We start from the raw sequence: 27,219 nt of genomic DNA, 5'->3' as shown, positions 1-27,219 counted from the left end.
GGAATGGGTAAAATGAAAGGTGCACGTGACCATGCATAGCATTTGAGTGATAACGCTGATTGTCGTCGATGTAATATAGCCGTTCGTATCGTGCAATCTAAAAGTAGAGTCCCTATGTTATTGCCCATTCATAAGCCTTTTATATATGCCGTATGTTTGACTGCGAACTTCCAGTGCAAGTTAAACCTTGATGCGCATCTTGTGCTTGAATTTTTGCAGAGAAACTGCATATTAACGGAACGCCTCTGCGCCGACCTCTTTCGCACCGCAGATAGCAGATGCACGGATTATTTCTCTTTTATTCTTAATGTTCTTCGGTTAACTTCGGATGAGGCGGGATACTACTGCTGTCTTCCATACAGTTGTTTCTTTCCCGGATGCCCACGAAGAGTTCTTTTGCTTGAAGAAGACCAAAGCCAGCTTGAAACTCCGGGGTAACCTGCAGCGCCGTGCATGCGGAACGCATTATTTTCTCACTCTGCGTGAACAGTGGCTTCCTAATACAGCTTAAGCCTAAATTTGAGTTTCCGTGAATCCTACCCTTAAGGCTTGGTATTTTAACACGAAGTCATCGAAAAGAATAGTACGAAGTGTAAAAGAGGAAAGTGCCGGCTGCAGGAGAGCTGGCCGGAAGTCCCTGTCGTAATATCATTAAACCGATGCCGCAAAAGGAGCTCACAAACAGTAGCCTGTGACAGTTTCAGAGTGAGTGTGCTCGGGAGGAAATTTACTGCAACGCTGTTCTGTGATCCATTCGCCTGGTAATAATGCCACTGGATTAAAATGCGCGCCCGTTCATATTCGCAGAGATTTCACGCTAGCGCCAGCTTGCGCGGGCGCGCTGAAATAAAATTTACTGGCGCAAACATTTTCCGTAAGCCTTTGTCTGAAAGCGTGGTCAGTGAGGTCCTGAAACTTGTACCATGGGTGCTCACTGGCAAGAACACAACGCAATTATGCATCTCTCGTGTAATCATCGAGTTCCGCCTTAGAGCTCCCCCACGTTCGGCAACGTTAGACAAGCGTTCCGTGCGTACTAATATTCTTCAAATTTGCAGCTGCTACTAGCAGCTTTGTGTTATGTATTAAAAATGTGCTAATTCAGTTGCTGCCAAATATTGTAAAGCGCGCATTGCATGACTGTTTTGAAATTTTGTGTGACTTATGTACAAACAACGCTAGTTACCCGTGCTTCTGGTCGCTCTATAGGCTTCGATTACCTGTATTAACGCTATCTTGTACAATTGCTTCGGTGTGCTTATATCAGGAGAGCAGTTTCTTGTTGAGAGCACGCCTTCGAACGGTGTATTTCTTTGAAACACAGCTTTGATGCTCAAATTAAAAAAAAAAGTTGTAGTTCCAATTCGCGCTGCGAAGGTGGTTGGACAGCGAAGCTGTAAAACGACACCCAATTACCCGTTGCGACGTCACTTGAAAATTCACACACGTGGCCCTACAAAGAGCGAAACCAGAGACAAGTGAAATGTACTTATGAACAGAATGAACTCGGCTTCTCTGGCGGCATATGCTGGGTCCTGCCTAGCCTGACGCTTGCATTTGGCGCCTTGTGCGAGAGCTGCAGGGTTTTGCCTGCGACGCTGTTGAGTGAGACGGTTTTGTTCTTTGCTTCGAGCATTATATTCACGCTGTTCTTCTGGCGTCTTTACTTTACGTGGTCTACCTGTGGCCTGGAATGAACTGAATGAGTTGCTAGACCGGTCTCCCTGTTATATATGAAAGCGTGGTGACGTCACTACGTGATTTCTATGCTGTTGGGTACTTTTCCACTCGGAGTAGCTTACGAAACCGTAATCTTTACCGGGAAACAAACGCGGGGAGAAGGAACGTGCTCCACATTGTTTGCAGACGCCGTTATCATACATCACAAGTGGCCACCGAATGACGCCAACCCCTTTCGAGGCATCTGCAAACCTAATCTTTACCGTAATGCATCGGACGGTGTTCCCATTGTTCACAAGCGCCTTATCCTCCATCATGTGATTTTGATGCTTGTTTTGTTGTTTTTCTTACTGAAAACGAGTAATGAGCTATATGCTGTATGCCTGATTTCAAAGGAGATATGCTCTTTGCATTCAGTTTTCAGCCTGGCTCTTTTTGCTTACGACATCGATACGAATTTTTTTTTGACGGTAGAGATATACAGCTCCGCTGTAAAAACAAACATTGCCTTCTTTGCCGCTTATGTAACAACGGTATATAATGAAAGGTTGATTTTTATGACATAAGTGCACAACCCTGAATGACGTTTTAAAGACGTTAACCTTGGTTCTGGGGCAGCGGACGAATTGAGTGCTGTGAACAGCATGAAGGAGGCCTGTCTTCAGTATTTGCATGGCGAATCTCATTCCAATGCAGTTCCGAGGTCCGGCACCAAAGGGGAGGTAAGTATACGGGCCAATGGATCCAACGTTTTCCTTGCTGAACCTGGGTTGCAAAAACAAATCGGTAAAATAAAGTAATATACAGCTTCAAACGTTTATAGGGCACATACGAAGGAGAATAAAGTAGCCGCATTATTTTTTCAAGGGCTCTGAATGTGTATGTGGATGTATCGAAGGTACCAACATAGTCATAACATACTATACTGTGTCGAGGTCTTCTTACTGTCGCGACTAAGTTATCTGGTTAATTTAAAATAATGTATTTTTAGTTTACAGCTGCTTATTTCTTGCAGAAGCTTATTATTTCTTTTCTTCGCTGCCGCAGGAGTAGAGTTTTATACAGTAAGATTTCAGAAGTGGTTCTTCACAGAAACAACGCGATTGCCTGCCTTCCTACCTAAAATGCTTGCTGAGCATTAACATCTTGCAATTTATTTAGTTTTTGTGACATTTTGTGCCTTTTAATAAACTATATGGTTATAACCGTGGTGCCTCTGCACTTGCTACATTATAAAAGAGGTGGAAATTTCGCAGTACTTCATGGCGAAACCGAGTACACAATTATATAGCCTCGTGTGATGAATGCGACAGGATGCGACTCATCTTCTACGCTCTTCCTCAAAGTTTTCGCACTTGGTTCAAAAGGTGGACTCGAGTCGACTTCTGTCGCATTCGTGTAAACGTGGCTTGTGTGCTGTTGGGAAGAGCAGGCGGAAGACTAGTATGACCGGCACCTCTCTGTTTTTTCTTCTAAATTTCTTTCACTGAATTCTGAGAAATCTGCGATTTTATTGGAAATGTCTTTTATGCAAGTCTTATTTGTGAGCTACATACTTGGAAGCAATCTTCCGTGCGAGGGGTTTATTTTTGGAGATCGCTTTTGGCTTTGAATGGTCAGTATTCTTGCCGTCTGGTGTGAACAGCTTTCCTAATTTTTTTAACGGCACCCCGGCAAAGTACTGCCTCAAATAACATTAAGATTAGACCCGTTGCTAACATCTGAACTGCATGTTCAGCAGTACAGCTTTCTGCTGCAGGTGAGGAAAGCAAATTGACGCTTAAGGCACAGTGAAGGAGGCGATGGCAATAAAGGGAAGCATACATTAAACAAATGCGAACCTGTGAGTCCTGTTCACTCGTACGCATACAGAAAAAGCAGCTTTACGCTTCGTTCAGTGCAGATAAATGATACAAGCACCACTATGGAAAAAAAGGTGACTGAAAAATAAGAGATCCAGAAATGTGACTATATGAGCACTAGCAGGTCAGTTGCTTTAGCAAGACAAGCACCAGTGCATTCAGGAAACCGGAGTTGCTAGCACTGCTCTCCTTTCGACTATTGGAACAGAGGCTTGATACCTGATGTCATAGGGCGCTAAAATAACGCAGCACAAAAAAAAAGAAGCTTGTGTACGAGGCAAACTTAATGACGCCTGCGTACTGCAGAGCTTCCTATGTAGAGTCTATACTGTTCCGATGCAAATGAGGACTACGTTTCTGCCAGAAACGGATGTGTATCTGCCAGAACGGATGTGTGTCTGCCAGAACGGAAGTCTCTGAACATGCGGCATTGTCCATTTTTGTTTTGTGTCGTGTGAGTAAAAAAAATATTCCAACTACGTAAATCCAAACTCAATCTCATATAATATCGCTAAGTGCCTCTTGGAATGAGTTTTTATGCAGTAGCCATCCGGCGGCCATCGAGTTCTCATAACGAGCAGCTTCTGTTGCCTGCGTGCGCCGGAGTTTGGCCTGGACGCTAACATAATAGACCAATCGATGTTCATGAATATGTTAATGATCACATGTCACCGTTTTGTGGTGATATTCGGGAGTACATGAGCAGAAAAGAGGATAGACACGACTAACCTGTCGGGGTTAAAAACATCTGGCTCTGGAAAAAAATCGGGGTCGTTGTGCATTGCGTAGATTGGTATCACAATGCTGCAGTCACGAGGAACCTTGATCCCAGTGTCTCCGAGAACGTAATCCTCAGTCGGAGCCCTTTCTAATCTGTTCGAAATAAAGAGAGTTAAAGGTTTGTTAGATGGAAAGGATACTGATAGCTCATACTGTCAGATATTCGGTTGCCCACATAGTGAGCTTGTTCAAATATGAATGTTACCTTGTTGCTGTCGGCATTAATCGCAGCGCTTCGCTCACAACACAGTCTAGATAAGGCAACTTGGAGATTTCGTCATAAGAGGGCGTGTTTCCCTGCAAAAGGAAGAACATTAAGCACACGCAAAGAATAAAGAAAACAAAGGGTGACAAAAGCGACAAGCTTGAAAGTTCCCTTACTGAAGCATCAGTTTAGCCGCAAAGCATAGTGAAAAGTGACGATCATATCTCAGAATTTTTTTTTCTGCGCTCATGAAAAACCTGTGCATGGGTAGCTTCGGTGCGAAGATTGGCAAAACAGATTATTTCAGGATCCGTAGCAAAACCTAAATAAAGAGCTCCAAACAAGTCGTCCAAACGGCAATGATTAACCTTTCGGTAAGAGCACGACTTTATGCGTAGATTTCTACATATTAAGAAATTCTGGACAAGTGCATTTTCAACAGGATGTTGTTTATAAACGCAGGTTTTTCATATATCGTAAGATTTTACGATAATAATCAATATGTTTGCAGATATCCTGTAGGTAGACTTGCATTATTTTGTCAAACATTCCCCATTGGTTTTCTGTGGAAGTCTAACTGCTCGATGAGAGCGATGGACAAACTTTAAAAGAAATATTTTGCTACTCATTGGAAAAATAGATAAATCGCCTTCAATATTTCTATGACAATACCTTACAATATTCTATTTTAATTAAAATTCAAGTCCAAGAATCCTGGACCTCTCTTCGGTGTGACACTTGCAGTCTGAACTTATACAGGCAATGTAGTCTCATTGTACTGGCTGTGTGGTCAGAGGCAGGCCATATCTGAGACGATCAGACCTACCTCTGATATTTTATTTCGGAAATCATCTCCCTGTTCACTGATGTGACAGCTGGACGACCATTGTTGCTTGCACAATATTATATGTTTCGAGTAACAAGTCCGGATTTGTTTCAAATACATGTGCCTGACAAGAAGCTGTATTTGAAATGAGCTTCATTACTAAAAAATATAAATGTATGCCGTGATCAAGCAAAAATAGGGATAGTTATGAATTTAACAATGCAACTACAAGAAGGAGATGCGAGTTTTGTATCAGCGAGAGAGGGAGATAAATTGACGACAGGAAAGGGTAAGAGGAGGTTTGTCTAGGGCGGATTGTTGTTGCCTGCTATTCTATACGAAGAGAACACGGGAAGGCATTTTTACGTGTCTGAAGGCTGTTCTGAGAAGTTTCGGTCTTTGATCTGCTGAAGAAAAATGGCTGGGGTTCAACCCGGGTGACCCTCGTAGACGAGCGAAAGCAAAGCTGGCGGTATTTCTAGCGAAGAATGGTGTGAGGCCATTGCTACGTCACCGCATGACATCACATCACGCGATGCGAAACTCAGCTCTAAAGGTCAAGATCAAAGGTCAGACTACCACTGGCCATCGGTCACGTGGTCGCTGGTCATTAGCTATGACCATACATAAAGGCATATCATGGATATGCGCAACGAGACACATTCTCATACATTGGCGGCACGTGCTTGGTTTGACCTTGTATGGTCTTCAAGGTCAAACGGTCAAAGCCAGGAGAAACTCTGAGTTGTACTCTGAGCGAAACTCTGAGTTGTACGTCGAGTAGTAGAGCTTTCGCTATAAAATCACTACTGCTGCTCTCATCGGGAGTCACAAGTGGACGGAGTCCTTTCTGGGGCGCTGGATCTCGAAGTGATCTTTTTTTTTTTTACGTCCAACAACGCATTGCCAAGAGGAGGCATTTTTTTTTATTTATTTATTCATACTGTTAACCCTCTGCATGAGGGTCATTACAGGGAGGGAAACATATATAGACACAAGTGCAATTCTCTTCGCTAAAAAAAAAAAGAAACACTCAAATGCACAGAATTACAGATTTGCACAGCAATCTTCCAGGAACGCGTTCACACCTATCACAAATTTTTCTACATCTGTTTGGTCCACAACGTCACTTGGTAGTTGATTCCAAATTTCTACAGCATCGGGAAAAAAGGAGTAGCGATAGACATCAGTACGTGTAATAATAGGTTGTAATACCTTACTGTGATTTTTCCGAGGGCAACGCTTCAGGGGAGGTGTAACATAGTGATGTTTATTAACTTTGACTTTATCATTCATTATCAGAAAAAGAAAGTTTCAATTTCTGCTTTGTTCTTCTTACTTCTAGTGATTCTAACTGACACTCTTTTAGCATTGCTGTGACTGAATCAGTGCGGCGGTATTTAGAGCATATAAAACGTGCTGACATCCTTTGCAATCTTTCCAGTTGCCGTTTTAAACCCTTTTGATGAGGACTCCACACTGCACTTGCGTACTCTATGATTGGCCGCACGAACGTCTTGTACGCAATCAATTTAATTTCTCTAGTCGCATTCGGCAACTTCCTCCTCAGGAAACAGATCTTCTGGTAGGCTTTTAAATAGACATTTTCAATATGGGTGCGCCAGTCAAGATTATTTGTTAATGTCACTCCCAAGTACTTGAGACACTTTACTTGATCTAAGGAATTTTCACCGATATTGTATCGAAACATCATAACATTCTGCTTCCTTGTTACTTGCATGTAATTAGATTTTTTGTAGTTTATTTCCATACCCCATTTCAGGCACCACGAGTTTAACGACTGAAGACACCTATTTATGTTCATCTGATCTGCCGGGGAAGCCACAGGAGAGTAAATCAAACAATCATCGGCAAAAAGTTTCATTCTGACAGGCGATTCGACGATAGCAGAAATATCATTTATATACAATAAAAACAAAAGCGGACCTAAAACGGAGCCCTGTGGCACCCCCGACAGAACTTCACGCCTATCCGATACTGCACTTTCTATTTTGACGACTTGACAGCGGTTACTTAGATAGGCCTGAATCCACAGTACTATATTTTCAGCGATTCCTAATCTGCGTAGTTTAAAAAGAAGCTTATGATGCGGAACTTTATCGAAAGCCTTCGAGAAGTCTACACAGACCACATCTACCTGCTGACGTTCATCTATAGCCTTGCAAAAGTCGTTCACTGTTTCAATTAACTGCGTTACTGTCGAAAGGCCGGTCCGAAAACCATGCTGAAATGGACACAATAGGTGATTTATTTCCAAAAAATGAAGGATGTGTTTAGCTATTATGTGTTCAAAAACCTTGCAACATACGGAAGTGAGTGAAACTGGCCTGTAGTTTTTTACAAGAAGTCGATTACCGCCTTTAAATACCGGAACTACTATTGCGCTGCGCCAGTCACGAGGTAAAGAATGATCCCGCAATGACTTTTCAAATAAAATTTGCAAATAATATGATAACCACTCAGCATACCGTTTAAGGAATTCCGTCGGTATTTCATCGGGACCGCTCGATTTCTTCGGGTCCAGAGACAGCAGCTGCTCACAGATGCCCTCCCTATTGATGCGAATCTCGTGCATTGAGTATGGCAACGGGTAAATTATTGTATGATCACTCTCAATATCATTGTCATCCCTACTAAAGACCGACTGGAAGAAATCATTAAACAGATTTGCAATATCGTTTTTATCAGTCACCTCATCGTCCCCATCCATTACCTGTGTGATTGCGTTCTTTTTCGCTGAAAAATAGTTCAGCTGAGGTGTTTATAGCAAGTGCACTGGTTTGCTTTCGGTTCTGTCTGTGGCCTTTCATAAAATAAAAGCGTCAATCTGGTTTAGAGATCGCCATTTCCCCAACAAGCATCTTTCAAGTACTATCGGGGATAAAATCGTCTAGGAAGCCTGAACGGAAGCTTAAGGCGATAAATCTGTTTTTAGTGAGTGACTAAGACCACATTGATGGAGGTGAAAGTCAAGCTGGCATACAGCATTTTGCGGTAGTGAAATGACGTCAAGTTCAGCATTTGTGGCAGTCACTACATATCTTTTCGTGTGTCCTGTTGGCTTTTGCACTCGACAGTACTAGTTCTGGGACATCCAGAAAGCGCTAGCCACTGCCCTCAATGCCCTTCTTGGCCCTGTAAGATATTTTGAATAAATAAATAAATAAATAAATAAATAAATAAATAAATAAATAAATAAATAAAAATAAATTAGCGATACAACTTTACATCAGAATCATGGCGAATTATAGGGCTTTTAAAAAATTCGCATCGAGGTGAGTATATTCAAAGCTGTACATATTTAAAACTGTGGTTTATCTCACAGTCCCATCTTTGACACTGGTTACGTTGGCACACTTTATGAAAGCAACGTTGGATATGTCACCATCTTTGAGGTTGGGTTAGTGTTCGGGCTAATTATTACTTAGTGACCGCTTAAAATTTTGCGCCTGCAAGGGCTAAAGCGGCAGCTTGCGGTGAAGATGTAGTGGAGCTTATACATGCTTCCGGAAGCACTCGTCGACTTCGGCGTGCAGCTTATCTTGGACTCCCGGATTGAGCGCCAGCATGTAGGTGACCAATGAGAGGGTGGAAGACGTTGCGTCTTGGCCGGCCAGGAAGAAAAGCACGCACTGCGCCAGGGCCTCGTCTTCAGTCAGGTCTTTGCCCAGACAGCGTGAAACGGAAGAGCACATCAGTTTAATCACCTGTTCTGCAGTCTGCAAAGTCGTATTAGTAGAATAATTAAATTGGCGCATTTTTCTTGCTTTTGCCGTGTAAAAAGCCACAGACTTAATTGAAGTCTATGAACTGTCATTTTTAAGTGACTATAAATTTAATATCTGCATGAAATAAAACTGTAAAGAAATTGAGATTATTTTGGTGCAAAGAGGTCAGAACTCATTGCCGGTTTTTTAAGACCCAGTTGGCAGTAAGTAATGCCTGAATTCTTTCCAACTTAGCTGATGAAAAGCTAAGTTGAGAGAAACAATTTAATGTGTACCTAATGGTAGTTAACACGCGATGACAGCCAAATATTGCTTGCAAGGCGATGCATTTTTTTTCTATCCTCGGAATGGCTAGCAACCACCAGCTTGGGCCGCAATATAAAGTAATTGAAAATGATGCCTTTGGCTGCTATTACCTATATTGCTCGTAGCGTGCGCACTGAAACTTTTCAGGCTAGGGTATGGACGTTAGGCTGTGTGTATCATGCCTTTGCAACCTATTCAGCTACTCTCTAATCCCCATGGAAACCTTGTGGATTCTAAATCTATCCCCTGCCTTTTATATCGTAGTATTATGGCTTCTTCGGCGTCAATAATTCTATCATCTCTGCCTCTACAAAAAAGCACGCGAACATTGTATTATACCTGGTAGTATGATACAAAGTGAAGATCCGAGCTGGTTAGGTGCAAATTGATACAGAATGGGGCACAATATGGAGAGATACAGAGAGGCACAGAATGGTGATACAATACAGAATGGTGGTACGGCACTGAGATACAGAGTGATCGCACGAAACATGGTGGTGAGGGGTAACGGTACGATACATGGAACGTACATGGGGGCGGGGGGGGGGGTGCAGAGTATCCGCCCATGCATGTGCCCCTACGAAGAGCTATCCATGCTCTGTCGCATTGGGATGGCGTACTAGAACAATATTTAGTGAATTGCATAAGCAGTAAGTGGAAACGTTCCTAGGAGCCGTAACCGTTTCTCGAACTTTACGTGTTTTATTTATCGATAGGCGAAACAGATCGGCGAGATTCTTGCGAATCGTTGAGCTAATGATTTTGCGATAGAAGCTGCATGCACGCTGCGAGAAGAAAGACAAACATTACTCACTTTTCACATTTTCTGGCTTCAGCGGAGAGCTTTCTTCTTCTGGACTAAGTACCGAGTGCCGTGAAGGCTCGGAATGTATTGAAGCTTCTTTTGCGTTGAGCATTATTTGGAGAAAGTCTTCGTTCTTCTGTAGTTTTCCGGAAAAGTGAGATGTTATATTTTGTCAAATTAGTGGCTTGCAAGCGCGAAAAGCTCCGAGATGTTTTGCATGCCCTGTGCAGTTTCCGCACCTGATCATTATCAAAGTACGCCTTTGAGCGAGCCTTGTTCTTAAAAACAGTGGCAGGTAAGCGGCACGAATATTGAGAATTTCAAATTAAAGCCCCATTTTCTGATGAAGAGACTCGACATGTGAACCACAAAGTTTTCATTTGGTGCATACCGCACTGACCCAATACGTGATATGGTTTGCTTCATCGTAACATAAAATAATGGCGCAGCAGAGTGCTCCATATTGGAAAGCTTTATGATTGCTTTCCATCGCATGCATATTCTCCATTTATCGCCACCTTCTCGCTGCTTTAGAGTCCTTAATTCATCGCACCGTGCGAGTTTTCTTGAGGTCATCCGTAAATGCTTCTACATCGTTTGATAATGATACCAGCTATGCTTGTGCGGTTTTCCAAAAGCTCCAAACCATTGTTAAGTGCGACAGTATGCTATCATTATCTGAAAAGTTGCCAGTTAGATTCAAACAGTGCGGGCGACGGCTACAGACAGTTTTTCTCGAAAGAACACTGTATGTGTTCCTATCACCGCCATCAAGTTTATTTTAATCGTTGTGCGCCCCCCCCCCCCCCCCACCTCTAGCAACCCCCGAATCGCCCCAAATAAGGTCTCCTGTCGAGTCACACGTTGGCCTACGTGTCCAACCTCAATGGCCATTTGCCTATCTTCGCTGGGATATAATTGGTGGAAATGCGGGTTAATCGTCCTATTAGCCGTCATTTAAACCTTCTCGTTCGGATACGGAACAAGTCGCACGTCCACCTAGCCAGCAGTCGACGACAGGGTCTCAACCCGGCATTTGGCATTCTGCCAAAGAGGACTTCCCAATGGGAACTGAACCTTCCTTGGACGTCCAGTAGACGCCCTGCAGACATCCTGAACGTCCATGGGACGTCCAAAATAGTTTCAATGCCCATTGGGTTCCAAAAGACAGAAGTCTCAACATCGATCACTGGGCCTGCCTGCAACACCATTCGCTGTGATTTTTCGTTTATTTGATTACTTACTTTGCAGTCATAACGAGAGGGTGTGGACTGCCAGCGCATGCGGCACCAGAAGCCAGGTGATATAAAATAGAATGCTGAGTGAGAAGGGTGGAGTTAGCAATTGTTTTTTTTTTTCCTTCACTTAAAACATTTCTATAGCACTAGCTCTATGAGGGACATTCTCCGGATTGATTGGTGTTGCCGTTGCCGTCACAGGATGTCTTAACCGAAAAAACGCCTTTCCTGCTGCCCAAAGACTCCTCTCCTGTTGCCCTGGGTGGACCTCAGTTATCTGGGGCACCTCGGCCAGCGAGAGAGTGGTCTGGAGATTATGTCATCTGTAGTCATGTGGTTAAAGACGATGGTGTGCGGTGTAGCTATCCGTAGCCTCTCTTTAAACTACCCAAGGGGAAGGGCCACAGTCTATGCGAATTTCTCAAAGATCACTTTATTCACACAGGAATGGAAGGAAGTTGGAACTTCGGATTTGCCTTGCCCAGTGTTCGGCCGACGCGTAGGTTCTGAGTCGGCTTGGCTAAGCCAAGCCAAGCATGAAAATTTCGCTTGCGGCATTTCTGCTGCAGATGTGTCACGGCAACGATAATTCTTTCAAATCCACCTGATTTCAAGTAACTAAACGGCTATCACTGTATCTTCGCCAACCACGACTAGGATAAATGTTTCGCAGTTCTATTATGTATTTCACATTACATCGTCGCGTATTTGTTTGGATTCTACAATTTTCTAATGCTCTTATCTGTGACAATTTAGCTGCTATCATTAATGATATCGCTTCACCGTCTGTTAAAGGCCTATCTTAACTGCGCGGAAAAGAAATTTCCCAATAGCATTTCGCTATCACCTCGCAGGACTCGTAAATGAAGAGTTTGAGCGCATACTCCTAGCTGGAACATGATTCGACAGCGAAAGCGCGTAATGTGTGTTTGAGTAGCGATTCAATTATATAGAACATTCTAATCATGCTAGTCGAGAAAGTGAGCAATGATGGTAATTAAAGTAGATAAATAAAGTGGCTTACTATTTTGTTTTTTTCCCGCTTTTGAATGATGTTTAATGTTGCGTGCTTATAAAAATTGAATGCTTCTGGGTTGAAAAAACGTTCATGGAAGGCTTGGCAGAGTTTCACCAGAAGGGCTGAAAATTAAAAAAAGAAACAAAACAAAATAAAATGTTACGTCTGCATGAAGGTACTTGCCATTCATAAAAGTTTGATTCTTCTGGAGTACGTTCGGTCGCACACTTATAGTGCACTGACGCTGTATAAATGGCCTGATACAATGAGTAAGCACAAGTACAAAGTAAATTAATCGACTTTCGAGTATCTAGCTCTTGAAAATGTTCTAGCGCTAATATGGAGTGATGAAGCCGGATGCATTATCACTCTCCTGTACTAGTACCATCTTCGTTGTGCCTCGTACTTTGTCCACTAATCGTGAACAATGTCTTGCTTTATTCGGCCTCTGCATGGTCGGGCTACATGCTCATTAGCCGAAAGATGCGAAATTTCCATGAAAAAAAAGGCTTCTACGCGCAATTTAGTGATATTGAAATATTGAAGTGCAGTTGTTTGCTTTAAATAAAATCATGAAAACGCCACGTCAGGATAGTGGCTCCTTACTAAGTTCTAATTCAATTAAAATATATTTGCAGTTCAGCCCAAATTTTCTTTCCCACTCCTTATTTTTCAAGCTTAAGAGACCTTTATAACTTGAAATCCGGCTTATATGATTGCTAAATGTGTCTTACAGAAAACCCATTAGATTATTACAGAAAAACCATTAGAGTTTTTATGGGGTATGACGTCCCAAAGCCAAAGGGACTCGAGCTACGAGGGATGCCGTAGCGAAGGGCTCCGGATATGTTCAACCACCTGGGGTTCTTTAACGTGCACTGACATCGCACAGCACACGGGCGCCTTTGCGTTTCGCCTCCATCGAAATGCGACAGCCGCGGCGGGGATCGAACCCTCGTCTATCGGTTCAGCAGCCGAACACCATAACCACTGAGGTACAGTGGCGGCACCCGTTAGACAATGTGGAAGCACTATTTTTTTAGCTGTTATTCATTCGAAGAAGAGTACCTGGATTTATAATTATCTGTTTATAGAACTGAAAGGGGAAAACATACTAGAGGCTATTGAACTGGTCGCGTGGAAAGGGCATTTGAAGATGACTAGTCAATAGCTTACAATTCACTCGTTGCTTTAACGTTACGATAAAGGCTATATTTTTTCATTACCCTAAGAAATAAAAGGAAGGCGCTTACCTTTCAGTACGATAAACGGTGTTATCTTGACAAAGAGCGCACATTTTGCGCCTTCAATCATGGACTTTTCCTCGGGTGAGTTAGGTGGGAGATTAGCTCCAAATGAGCACTTTGCCACGGAGTTGAAGGTGTACTGGCCAAAAAAGCTTTATGAAAAGGAAGTAGAGAAACAACACCAAAAACGGCCATACTGTAGCCACAGTACTTCATTTCACGGAATAAAAAATATTCGTAAGAAAAAAGAGAATTCCCTTGAACATGTACATCGATATCACTGTACAGTTCATCTTTTTTTCATTTCACCTTTTCAAGGGTATCAGCTGGTCAAAATAAAGAAAAGTGAGCCCTGCAATAGATAGTGGTGACCGCTTACGAGGAATTGTCTTGGAGTTCGCTTGGAGCACAATAAAACGTTGGTCATTATGCACATGAAATCAATAAGAGCATTGCCCCTCTTCAAGAATTGGTTGTTAGGACTGCAAATAGGCAGGAGGCACCAGGAACGGCAATTCTTTCATAGGAAAGCAACTAATGATAACTAAGGACAGAGTGTTAGTGTACAGGAGGACAGGAGGTTTTCGCTCGGCGATGCGTATGTTGGTCACTAACTTCATTGTACGAAACAGCGAGGGCGAAACTGGTCTTACACCAGTGTGCTCTGCCAGTGTTGCCGTCCTCGGCACAGTGCAGCACTGTTCTTTACAGCGAACAGCATGCTTAATTGCCTTGCTTCAAGCGCATTCTTAATGCTCTAAGGCATTTTAGTGAATCGAATTGTAGCTTTCGGGGTTTAACGTGCCGATGCGAATCACGGGCCACAAGAAACGCCGTAGTGGGGGGCTCCAGATTAATTCAGACCACCCGTACTGCTTTAATGTGCGCTGACATCTTCGCACAGCACTCGAGCGCTTTTTGCATTTTGCCTCCATCGAAATACGGCCGCCCCACTGATAAAACTGCCGAGCCGAGTGAACTCCACGCCTATGGAAATCCTGTCACGAGAACTTTTCACAGGTGATGGCACGTTTAGTTAGTGAGCGGAAATAACCGGTGATCCTGGATGCAGGATTCTAGATTGTGTACCACTCACTGTGCAACATCTGGCACCAACATGCTTACGCAAGGATAGGCATCTCTACTTCAGCCAACGTTTTCGGTATTATTTTTGTTTGTTTCATATTTCAAAGCTTAGAATGGCGCAGAAGGGACCATGCCACTACGCGCACGTGTTCAGGGCAATGCCCACTGCAAGCATTCCTCGCCCATGTATCGCACCTTCGAAACGTGTGTAATTCCAGCCGAACACGTCGTCATTGTGGCTGTGGTAAGCATTTTAAACTTCAACTGTAGTATGCTGGCTTCCCGCATGACTCGATATTTGGCGAGACCAGACCAAACAACACAATCTCCTTTAGGACAGTATGAAAGTAGGTGCAGGGATATAATGAATATAATGATAAGTGCAGTTTTGAGAGCCAAAACCGCACTCAGGGCCTATGAGGCTGGTCACAGTGGAGCGCTGCGGAGCGACCACGGCAATATCATTACAGGGGCGTTTTTGCATTTTGCCTCCATCTAAAAGCGCCTGTTGCGGCGAGGATGGAACCTGTGAAATCGTGCTCAGGGATCTAAAGCAAAGGGCAGCGATCCACCGCAGAAGATTGGTGCACTAACCTAAAGGGAGAACACTTTGTCTCCAACTTCTTGATGAATGAACTCGCTTACCCCTTCAAGTCGATGTCTTGTGACTCCCTGGCGACTCCTTTCAAACGCTTTGACAGCAGCGCCGCACAGCTGTCGATTATTGCTTGCATCTGGAAATCGCAGTGTGGAGACGCAAAAATTAAATACAGTAAACAAGCGGAAAGAAAAAAACATGTAATAATGAGTTTAATTTTTTCTTGCTTACTAAAAAAAAGAAGGATCCGCAAAAAAAAAAAATGTTGCTTCGGTTAAAAAATTGGCGACTTGGCTGCCCCCCTGTTTGGCAGCCGCTCCGATTCCACCGAGTTCATACAACACCACCTAGGTTCATATCCCCTCACCTCTTTCCCCCAGTGCGGGGAAGCAAACCGGTTTATTCTTCCGGTTAACCTCCCTGCCTTTCCCTCTCCTTCTCTTCCGGCTTGCAATGCTCACCACTGATCGCTTCACGTGCCAGGCCTGGCGAAGAGCGACCAGCACATGACATGTTGGCTGCACCCAGCAGTGACTCATTCTTCCTCGCTCCTAACCGAAAGTGCGTCATTGTGACGTTTGCGAGTAGCATCGACGGGGTCGTGGTACTGGGAAATTGGCGCCAACTGCAGCCCCACAGCAGCCCCGCCGTGTGCGTTTATTACATGACGCCTCTTTCCACGATTCATATAGACGCCCCACTACTGTCTGCCTCTAACCGCCTGTGGCTGCCGTGCTAATAGCTGAGTGACGGCGTTAGGGTAACCATTACGAGAAATGCGATGAGCGAGTGGGATACTGGGAGCTTCCGGATTGAGAGTGCGATAAAATTTATGACACAAATAAAGACGGGCGATTTTGGGACGACAGGAAAGTGTAGGAAGTTGGAGCTGCGGTTTAGTGCCGAAACGCTAGCATGATAAGATCAGTCGGATCAAATAATATTCAAGTGCGGTTCTTGACTGATTCGAGCATGGTGACAAGAATAGCACAGTAGAGATCATTTTAGGCACATGCGAACTCTAGCTTTGAACGGATAAATGTTAGGTACGCAAGAAGTTTTATGGATCGGGGGTCTAAGGAAATGTTACGACGTAAGCACCCTAAGCCTTCAAAGAATATAAATAGAATACGGCGCCTTGTATGTTTCGGTCATGAAGTGGGACAGAAATGATATTCCGGTTGCGTTTCCGCGTCAGCTCACTGCATGCGGTCTAGTCCTGTCGAGAGGAAGAATGAACTGCCGCGGCGGTTCGAAGCTGCTCACGTTGGCATATTCGACTAAAGAATAGTGTGATGGCAGGGAGACTGGGGAGCGTATTTTATAAAAAGGAGGAATCTAATATTGCTCAAGAAACATAAAACACACTGTGCTTCAAGGCATACTTCAGCAGATAATAATCGGGCTGTACTGTACTGTATTGTACTGGAGAGAGAGAGAGAGACACCTAAGCAGCAGTAAGTAGTCGAGCCTAACTGTCTGAACGACATAGATGCGAGAGCAACGGCTTGTTATAGCGTGCGACTTTTACGGCGAAAGTCGTAGCAGCTTTGTACAAGCCATTTAGTAGAAACACTTTAAGGGGTACAGCGGCAGCCATGTGACGCGTAACGCGTCAGGTGGACAACTTGTTTTGGCTATGTTGTCAAAGCTACAGAGCCGAAGTACGCCCTCTGTTGGTACGCAGTGGAATATAGTGCCCGACTGCACTTATACGTTTCGCCTTAAAACACAGCATATTGGCGCTCGCACACTCCTTAATTATGCTCTTGCGCCTGGTCGCAGCAATGATAACAGCGCCCCCCCCCCCTCCCCCGAAAAAAATAACACGCCAACTTCACATCTCCCCTTCTTCGTGTCTATAACCCGTCCGTTCTTTTTTTCATTTTCTTGTTCCTTTTATTCTTATCTGCTTTTTACATTGTGCGCTGCACTTCCTGTTATAATTTCTCACAGACTCTTTGCTGCCCCCCCTCTCTTTTCTTTTGTTTTTCCTTACTTTTGTTTTCTTTTTATGAGATTCTCTTACATGAAGCAGCCCTTTCGATGCCATTCCTTTCCCTCTCATTTGGTGTCGCACACCACGTGGTTTTAAACCCTGCGGTCAAGAAGAAAAAAAAAATACGCGAAGCAAGACTGCAAGTTACAAACTGTTCACTCGGACACAACTTTGATATTACTTTTTGCCGTACCTCTTTGCTTGCGAAGCTTGTTCATTAATCATGATTAATGATGTAATTAAGCAGAATACTAAAAATAATGCGTCTTGCTCCGTACGGTAGCCAGCGACATGCATTTGGTCGTGTTGTGCTATAGTACTTCGGCATTTTTTTAAACACTGTCAAAAGTTAGCTGGGACACGCTGTATATTAATTCGCATCCGCTGTTTAACCAGCATTACGGACAGCATTAATGATCCCGGTCAGCGAAAAACCCGGCATTGTGGCGTTGTGTCGAGGCAATCCGGATTGGTCGAGAGGGTTGTGACTTCACAGCCTATTACCTCGCGCGGGTAATTCAAACATCCACAGCGATCACACAGTACAGCAGTGATGACGTCACAACCGAAGTTCGTCATTTTCTAGAGGGTTGTGACGTCATTCCACCGCTATTAGGTAGTGACTCTGAAGAAAAAGCAATTGCGCTGAAAAGAACGATCCAGCCCACACTCGAACCACTGCACAATGGGCCACGAGTCGGGAGCGCAACTCCTCGACCACTGAGGAACGTTTCTCCTTATTGCATGGTAAAACTGCGGAAAAAGAAAAAAAAAGATGATTGGGCCGTACGTTATAAATAAGGCGCGAATGGATGATGAAGTGTCTTGAAATAAAAATATTTCTTTGAAAGGGCGTAAGTATTGACAAGAAGTATAGATTTTCTTATTTCGGGTACAAAATTAGTTTGCGGCATGCCAGCCGTGCGTAACTGCGCCAACAAGGGCGAACTCTGACGCCTTGACTTTTGCAGTGACGGCCGAAAGTAGTCTTAGTCATATAATGTGCGTGATGAATTGATCACAATGCACACGCCATGCTCAACGGCGGCCCGAGAAAACTCACTTTGCGTAGCTTGCTTGTTGTGAAGGCAGGAGAAGTAGCACTTCGAATCTTCCTCCATTTCTCAGGCTCAACATTTGGTAATAAGTTGTCGAGTAATGGGTCTTCAGATCTGACTACCTGGAAATACGTGATGGGTAGTATCAAGGTCAGCTTCGTAATTTTATCGTGTGACTACCGTGGCACAGTGATCACGACGTTAGACTGGCGTTTTCTATACTGGTGCAATGCATTGGTAGGATTTTAGGGTTGCTGGACTCAGGCCTCCCAGTGTCGATTTTCAGCAGATGAAAGCGAAGCGGTGTTTGCGGAAGGCTGGCTACGACGCTTATGGTAAGAAGCCTGGTTGGTCTCTTCGGTTTGGTGTAGCACTGTGAGGGGTCTTGTATGTGGAATTCGCTGTTTAAATACACTCCTAAAACTGCCCAGAAACAATGTTTTGTAGCATGAACTGCGAAAAATAAAAAAAGTTTAGCAGCAAAGGGTACACACCATGCGAATGGTTGGCTTTCAAGCATATACGTGTGTCAGACCTTTCGAAACCATGAGAGAGTTATGACGTGTGCAGGCACGGCATTGGAGACTATTCAAAAGCACGTGCGTTTCGTTGCACCAAAACCCATAACAAAATGCACACACTCACGTCATTAGCTATCATTTGTTGCCAATAGCGCTACTGGAGTGTTAGGCTTGTGTGATATATGTATGCATTAAGGTCGCAGTAATGGGAGAGCATTAGATTACTTAAAAGTATACAGCTGTACTTCGCACGAACACAAAAACACGGCCATATTAGCGCTCAGGTAAGCTAGGGTAAGTGTTGTGTTTGTCAGATCTTGAGTGGCATAATATTTCGCACTGGACTTCAACACGTAAGAAGAAAGGAATGAGAAAGCTTAGATTCACCTTCCTTTGTGACTTCGAGGCGTCTTTCACGAGAACTAACTTGATTAGGTCAGGCTGGGCGACATACAGGACCGGTTTTCCATCTTCAAATGATCTGTTTTAAGAACACATATTTGAATAGAAAGTAAAAGGCGGAGAATTTACAGCAAAAAACTACTACTGCGGATAGAATGAACCGCATCACAGGCTTGCTCTTACCCGAAAAGACGTCCGTGCTTCTTGTAAAGCTCTTGGTCTACAATGTGAAATGGCTGCAATGTGCAAGAGAAAGTATGCTCAGCATCATTGTGATATGGCGAAGGGAGGTATGGAAAAAGGAATATTGTGTACTTTGAATAGATGCTTCAGTTGAGGCCCGAAGAAGAGGGAAAGCTTTTCGTGCACAAGGTTCTGGCTTTTCCAATATGCACGGTATTGTGTCGCTCGGCTGCGAGTGAAATGCACAAAGTTAAGCCCACGCTTATGATGGCAGGCCCACAGGTATGTCACATATATGCAACTTCGCGCTGCGCATTCGCCTGTGCCCTGTATAAATGGCGCTACCCGACAATCCGTCACTTTTTGTAAGGTGATAGGGAGACACGATCTCGTCAATGCTATTCACCGCTTGCTTAGAGGAGGTATTCGGAGATGTGTACTGGGAACATTTTGGAATAAGAATTAATGGAGAATACCTCAGTAGCCTGTGATTCGCTGATGACATTGCCTTGCTAAGTCACTCGGTAGATGAATTGCAAAGCATGATCAATGAGTTAGCATAACGGTGGGTCTAAAAATTAATACACAGAAAGCAATGTTCGACAGTCTCGAAAGGGAACAGCAGTTTACAATTGGTAGCGAGGTGCTGGAAGCGGTGAGGAATACGTCTTCTTAGGACAGGTAGTGACCGCAGATCCGGATCACGAGAGTGAAATAACTAGAAGAATAAAAATGGCTGGAGCGCAGGTTCTTTCACATCATGAATTGCAGTTTACCAATACCCCTCAAGAGAAAAGTAAATAAGAGCTGTATCTTATTGGTACTTACCTATGGGCAGAATCTTGGAGGCTAATGAAAAACATTCATCTTAAGTTAAGAACAGCGCATCGAGCTATAGGAAGGAAAAGGATGTGTTACGCTACAGGAAAGGAAGAGGGCAGAGTAGGTCAGAGAACAAACACGGATTAAGGACACCCTAGTCGAAATCAAGGGAAAGAAATGGGCTTGGGTAGGGCATTTAATGCGAAGGTAAGATAATCGGTGGTTCTTAAGGGTAAATGTCTGTATTTCAAGAAAAGGCAAGCGTAGCGGGGTGCTGAAGAGAGTTAGGTGGGTGGATTACATTAAGAGGTTTGTGGAGATAGGGCGACCGCAGCTGGCGCAGGAGAGGGTTAATTGGAGCGATATGAGAGAGGCTTTCGCCCTGCAGTGGGCGTAGTCAAGCTGATGGTAATGATGAACGTTATTTTTGAAACTTCTACACTCGGTTCCAAACTCCTCACTGCCTGACGTTTATGGATACTCTTTTAGACGTCACATTTACCTGCGCCACTGTCTAATGTTCATCGTTCTCAGACAAACATTTTCAAAATTGAAAAATTGTAATATACTCTTATGCAAGTAGTGAAAGAAATTAATCGTTATTCTGATATATAGCAAAATCTTTCTTTTAAAGTGTTTCCATCGATCGCATCGAACAGTTAAAAGCTGCCCGAGAAAACCAATGTGAAACGCTTTTTACGATGGCGAGAACGCTAATAGAAAAAAAAATGCTAGGCTGCCGTCGGTTGATCTGCGGATTTATTGAATGTTATAGTGAAATTTTACAGTATATGAAAAAAAAAATGCTTTCATAAACGGTTTACCGCTCGAAAATGCTTTTGTCCAGAATCGTCTGGTGTGCTGCTTCTGGAATTAATCTCTGTCCTTCTCTCATTAGTGAAGGAGAGGCGCGTACTTCAACGACCGTATGGCTACCCTGTCTTAGGCAAGGAGGAGGCCATTTATGGGATTCAGAACAGCGGCGAAATTTCTGGAAGCGTTGGCGAGGCTCAGTTGGAAACCTGGGCATTCTAGCTTTGCGAGCTTTTGCATGCAGTGCTGAACACCTAACGTAAGGCTTTCAGCAGGAAAGCTAAGTACTCTTGATTTATTCGAAACCTGCGACCATTTGTTCTCCTGTAATGTAACAGGGCTTAAAACAAGGAATTAAGTGTTTAATGCGCGCCATATATTTAGCAGCCCCAATCTTCTCAGTTAAGTCATGGAACATTACTGGTTCAACTTCGAATGGCGTTCGACTGCCCATAGGTCAGGACCGGTACAGAGGTGCACATCTAACGTTTCTGTTTTCTCGCCCTATTTCCCCTGCCTTCCTCTTTCCTATTGGGAATCTTGGCTTTATTCGGTCTCGGTGGATCAACAACGACCCCTAGCGGAGCAAGCACTCCTTTTACGTAAGCCTTAGAAGCGGCCTGAACAAAATTACAGGATTGCACTTAAGTTTGCTAAAGAGCGGAAATGCGCAAGCCTTTTCCTTTCCTGTCTTTCTCCCTCCATTGTTCATTTTGTAGCGATAGCTACATTACTTCACTTCACTTCACTTCACTTTATTACCTTAAAGACCCCACTTTGGGGGTGTTACATAAGGGGTGGGAGTACAAATATGGGTTGAATATGGTTGCTTACATGATATTTATGAAATGCATATTTAAATTGTTCACAAAACTTGATTGGCAGGTGATGGCATCAACGTCGTGGGGAAGGCCATTCCAGTCTCTAGCAGTGCGAAGAAAAAAGGATGCGGAAAAAGTGACGGTGCGGGAGCGTTGGCATGACACTTGCAGTGGATGGCCGGTGCGATGAGATATGCGAGCGGGCGGTGTGATGTAGGGTGGTTGTCCGAGGGAACTGTAAAAAAACTTATGAAACAGACAAAGAGAAGCAATGCGACGACGATGGGCAAGAGTTGATAAACCTGATTGTCGTTTAAGTGACGATACACTGATGTCGTATGAATAGGCAGAATGAATGAACCTCGTGGCGCGATTTTGGACAGATTCTAGTGAACTGATGAGATATGCTTGTTGCGGGCTCCAGATAGCAGATGCGTATTCTAGTTTTGGTCGAATCAGTGATTGGTAGGCGAGAAGTTTAATACTTTGAGGGGCGTGCCGTAGATGACGTTTCAAAAAACCCAATGACCGGTTAGCTGATGCGACGATGTTCGTTACATGAGAGCGCCAGGAGAGATCCTGGCACAAGGTGACACCTAGGTACTTGTATGAGTATACAGATTCTAGTGGAACGTTAGCAACGGAGTAAGAGAAAATATGGGGGTTACGCCGGCGGTGAAAAGATACGAGTTTACATTTATTAGGATTAAGCGACATTAGCCAGTCATCGCACCAGGCATGCACTGTGTCAATGTCGTTTTGCAGCTGTGATTGGTCAAAGGTGTTGGAAATCGTGTGGTAAATAACGCAGTCGTCTGCAAACAGACGAACATTGCAAACCAGGTTTGAGGGTAAGTCGTTTATGTAGATTAAGAATAGGAGGGGAGCAAGTACAGAACCTTGGGGTACGCCTGATGTTACTGGAAGAGGGTTGGAGCTCTGGCTATTAACGAGAAAAAACTGGGAGCGCTTAGAAAGGAATTCTTCGATCCACAATAAGACGTTAGGATGCAGTTTTAGCATGGTTAGTTTTAGCAGTAAACGCCTGTGGGGAACTTTATCAAATGCTTTAGCAAAGTCTAGAAAAATAGCGTCAGTTTGTAAATTTAGGTCGAGGTTAGAGTGAACGTCATGAAGAAAGACGGCCAGTTGAGTTTCACATGACAAACCTTTGCGAAACCCGTGTTGTGAGGGATGAAAGAAGTTGATAGCGTCAAGAAAGTCCATGATTTGAGAATAGATGACGTGTTCCATGATTTTGCAAGGTATGCTGGTTAATGATATCGGACGGTAATTTAAAGGAGAATCTTTGTTACCGGACTTAAAGACGGGAATGACCTTTCCCACTTTCCAGTCATCCGGAATGGAACCTGTAGAAAGCGACTGTGAAAACAATAACAATAAGTACATTGCAGAAATATTATTAGTGTTGCGCAGTATTTTGGAGTTAATTTCGTCGACGCCGGCCGATGATGAAGTTTTAAGGTGTTCAATGAGCGAGGTAATGCCGGCTTCAGAAAACGCGATAGCAGGCATGCTGGACTCTATATCGACGGCGAAAGTTGCAGTTGGTGGGTGAATTTCATTAGTGAACACAGATGAAAAGGCGTTATTAAAAATGTCAGCGCACTCAATGTCATCAGCTTCCTCTCCAGACTCTTTAGTTAGAGTGATGGTATGTGCCGGGTGCTCACTTATGACCTGCCAAAACTTTCTGGGATTGGAAGTCAACAATTTGGGGAGGTCGTTGTGAAGGAAAGAGTATTTTGCGTAGCGAATTTCTGATTGGTAGGTGCGTTCGGCTGTATAGTATTTTTCCCATGCGCACTCGTCGTATTGCTTTAATTTTGCCGCACGGAAAAGGCGCTTCTTTTTATTGTCGAGTCTTTTTATCGTTTTGGTATACCATGGTTTCTGGCGGTCCGAGTGGAAGCTTATTTTGGGGATGTATCTATCGGTTAGTTCGCTAACCTTTTTCTTAAAACGGGACCAATTGTCATTTACTGAATTATCGTGAAAAGATGCTTCAAATGTTGTGAGATATTGGTTTAATTCAAGACTAAAGGCTTCATAGTTTCCTTTGTCGTAGAGGCGAATAGTTTTGTTTTGATTCTGGCGTCGTGATGGGTGGAACTCAAATGTGGCGTGGATTACTTTATGGTCGCTGATTTCGCGTAGATAAGTGATAGATGAGAGGGCTTCCGGGTGGGTAGTCAGGATTAGATCTAAGATGTTTGCACCGCGGGTCGGTTCAGATACCACTTGAGTTAAGTTGAAGTTTAGGCAGACCTCGATAAAATCATTCGCTTCCCTGTTGCCGACAGCTGTCTGTGTCTGCCAGTTGATTTCTGGAAAATTGAAGTCTCCAAAAAGAATGATATGCGCTTTTGGGTATTTCCTCGTTAATTGGCTGATCACGTCGTTAAGAATTCGAGAGAAATCGGAGTTGGTATTTGGCGCTCTATAACAAACGCCCAGCAGTACGGTTTGGGGCGCAGCGCGACAAAGTAGCCATACTATCTCAAGGTCTGATGGAATATTAATAACTGTACACGAGAACTGATTGCTAACTGCGATGAAAACGCCTCCACCTCGAGCGGATGTGCGATCTTTGCGAAGAAGGTTAAAATTCGGTAAGTCAGCAAGAACTTCAGTATCGGTGATGCCATTAGTGAGCCATGTTTCGGTAAGTATCAGCAAGTTACTAGCAGATGAACACACAAGATTGGAGATGATTTCACGTTTCGGAAGAAAACTACGTATGTTTGTGAAAATCGCCGAAAAGGAAAGATTAGGCTGGGGGGTGGTAGGTACATGAGCGGCTGGGGGCTGGCGGCGCAGCAACCGCTATGGTATCTCTTTTACAGATTGCGATGGTTCGTCGAAGATATATCGTCGGGAACCGATGAACAGGGTTTTGTATCGCAAAGAAAAACGGTTAGTCTTGCTTTTGGCAAATGTAACTAGATGTTTGCGCACATTGCGAACGCGGCGTGAAAAATCTTCACCGACGGAGTAGTCAGTGTTCTTGAATTTGCGGCCATTAGCTAGAATTTCGTCCTTCGTTTTGAAAAGTGCGAATTTGGCAATTAACGGACGGCAGCGATCAGGTTCGTGGCGCCCAAGACGGTGAGTGCGGTCTATTGTTTTGGGGTCGAGGGTGATGTCCAAAAATTCGGAGCAATGGCGAATTAGTAGCTTTTCAGAGTCGGCCCGTAGCTTTTCGAGCCTTCAGCAAGGCGGTGGCACGTGACCGTGGCGGCGCCACGTGGTCATGTAGTTGGTCACGTGACCAGCCACGCGGCACAGAGCAGCTGCTGCAGCCGGCGGCGGGGCGCACCGGCGAAACCGAGCTGCAACAGCTGTGCGCATGCGCCGTGTCAAGTGGGACGAAGATGAAGAAGCAACGCCCATCGAAATGGAGCGGCGAAAGACTGACTTTTCAATTCAACTGAGCATGTTCCACTCGGCCAGCTGTGGCTATCGCGTCACTCCAGGTTTAACCAGAGCTAAAGCATCATTTTCTTTTTAGTGTTTGAAATTCTGATGTTCTTATATTTATTTATTTTTATTTTATTTATTTTTAAGTAGCCCTTCTGACCCATTTATATCGTTTTTAATCGAATCAGTCACACAATACCTGCTTCAAACACATAATTTATTTTCATTAATTCAATTAAATGAACTAATTACAATTCATCAGTCATGCTTTTCTCATTTCAAGATCTACTCACGCACTACCTAACAAAATCAAACTTTTGGACATTTATCTCCACAGAACGACATAATCGTGCGGACAAAATTTTCGGACACTTTTTGCTGACGCACATAACCATGCAATGATGCCTTCGCATTAATAAAGGTGTTTTCCTCCTCCTCTTTCCTCCCGGACTTCAACGTTGTCTGGACTCGCTAAGGCGCACGCGCCCAAACGACAGCGTGGCTCTAGGCATTGATAGCCGTGCGCCGTGCGAATGAGCACTACTTACATGTACAGTAGAGAAGCAAGGACGACTGCCAGGAGAAACCAATCGCTGAGCGCGACAAAGGAGAGGATGGACATTGCACCGGGTTGTCCAGAGCAGCCGTCCTTTGCTCGTCCGAGGGAGCCAAGGCGAAACCGGCAAGTGGTGCTGGTCGGCTGATTAACTGTGCCAAGTTCTCACGCTCGGCCGTCGCGTCACTTATCTGACGTGTTCGACGTCATCTTTTATCTCATTACGCAACGGGGATGGTACACATGGCCAACCGTGGTTGTTTGCCAAGCGTTCTTCTTTACACTCGAATATGCCGTAATCTGAGGCTCTCTTAAGACCAAGGTGAGCGAAAACTACAACAGCAAGTTGAGGGACTTTCCTTCGAGTGATTGTTCTGTTTCAGAAGGGTGGCTTGACGCGGAAGCGATCAGTCGGCAGCTTTCCAATATTGCCGCCGACCTTCGTCGGCCCCTATCTCTTCTACGCAATATCGCGCGTTACTCTATCGCCGCTACGAATTACTCTGCATGAAACCTTGGACAGCCCGAATTATGGCTATGTCAGTGCCTCTGGGCCATAGAGCCGAACTAAAACTACCATCGATTTTATGTTATGCTTTCTACTTGGAAAGAAAGTAAAATTAAATGCTAATAATAATGTTAGTAATTGGTGATTAGGAATGGACCCGCATCTGTTAAATCCAGGGTGGAGCCCCGAACCGCGCCGGGGAGGAATGGGTAAAGAGAGTAAGAAGAGGAAGACTCAAAGAGCAGCCGTAGTGGATGCGCTCTGGATTAATTTCGTCCACGCGTTGTTCATGAACGTGCGCAGACATCACACGGCATAAGGGCGTCTTTTGTATTTTGAGCCCACTGTCTGGAGCAGAGCAGCAGAACGCCACAGCCACTGAGCTATCGTTGTGGGTAAATACTAAGAGGGATGCAAAAAGTCTGTCGTGCTCTTGAGAAATTACTTTCCGTGAACTCTTCGAGCGCTTTTTTTTTCGCGCGTAGAAAGATATCTGCGTTTCTGAGAATACTGCAAAGAAAGATGATGGTCGATTTGCGTAGTTAGGCCTAATGCGAACTAGGTGCGCTAGTAGTTTGGCTTTCCCTTCGGCTCCAGTGTTCAGATCCAGTGTTCACGGATGGTAGTTGTTCGGATAGCGATAATGGGTTAATGTAAAAAAAAAAGGTCTTTGAGGGAAGGAAATGGTGCAGTAA

At 44.1% G+C, this 27,219-nt stretch overlaps 1 protein-coding gene across 1 annotated transcript; it reads right to left on the bottom strand.

The window, feature by feature from the left end:
• Positions 1-281: 281 nt before the first annotated feature.
• Positions 282-26,175, bottom strand: LOC144136577 (cytochrome P450 3A24-like). Its single transcript, XM_077669029.1, has 14 exons — positions 26,009-26,175; positions 19,696-19,792; positions 19,564-19,616; positions 19,366-19,459; positions 18,463-18,579; positions 15,448-15,536; positions 13,723-13,868; positions 12,476-12,591; positions 10,223-10,349; positions 8,875-9,035; positions 4,528-4,619; positions 4,272-4,415; positions 2,283-2,445; positions 282-439 (listed from the first exon to the last, which is right to left on the bottom strand). The coding sequence occupies exons 1-14, from the start codon at positions 26,080-26,082 to the stop codon at positions 305-307; spliced, it is 1,608 nt and encodes a 535-aa protein (XP_077525155.1). The 5' UTR covers positions 26,083-26,175; the 3' UTR covers positions 282-304.
• Between the last annotated feature and the right edge of the window lie 1,044 nt (positions 26,176-27,219).

The sequence above is a fragment of the Amblyomma americanum genome, chromosome 6 (genome assembly GCF_052857255.1).
Source record: "Amblyomma americanum isolate KBUSLIRL-KWMA chromosome 6, ASM5285725v1, whole genome shotgun sequence".
NCBI lineage: Eukaryota > Metazoa > Arthropoda > Arachnida > Ixodida > Ixodidae > Amblyomma > Amblyomma americanum.
This window is presented reverse-complemented; position numbering and strand designations above follow the sequence as displayed.

Bases quoted from the DNA above. Each gene is read 5' to 3' on its own strand.
- LOC144136577 (XM_077669029.1), bottom strand. From the start codon at position 26,082: ATGTCCATCCTCTCCTTTGTCGCGCTCAGCGATTGGTTTCTCCTGGCA. The intron at 4,416-4,527 runs GTAACATTCATA...TATTTCGAACAG, and splicing joins TTAATGCCGACAGCAACAAG to ATTAGAAAGGGCTCCGACTG. The intron at 2,446-4,271 runs GTTAGTCGTGTC...TTTGCAACCCAG, and splicing joins GATGTTTTTAACCCCGACAG to GTTCAGCAAGGAAAACGTTG.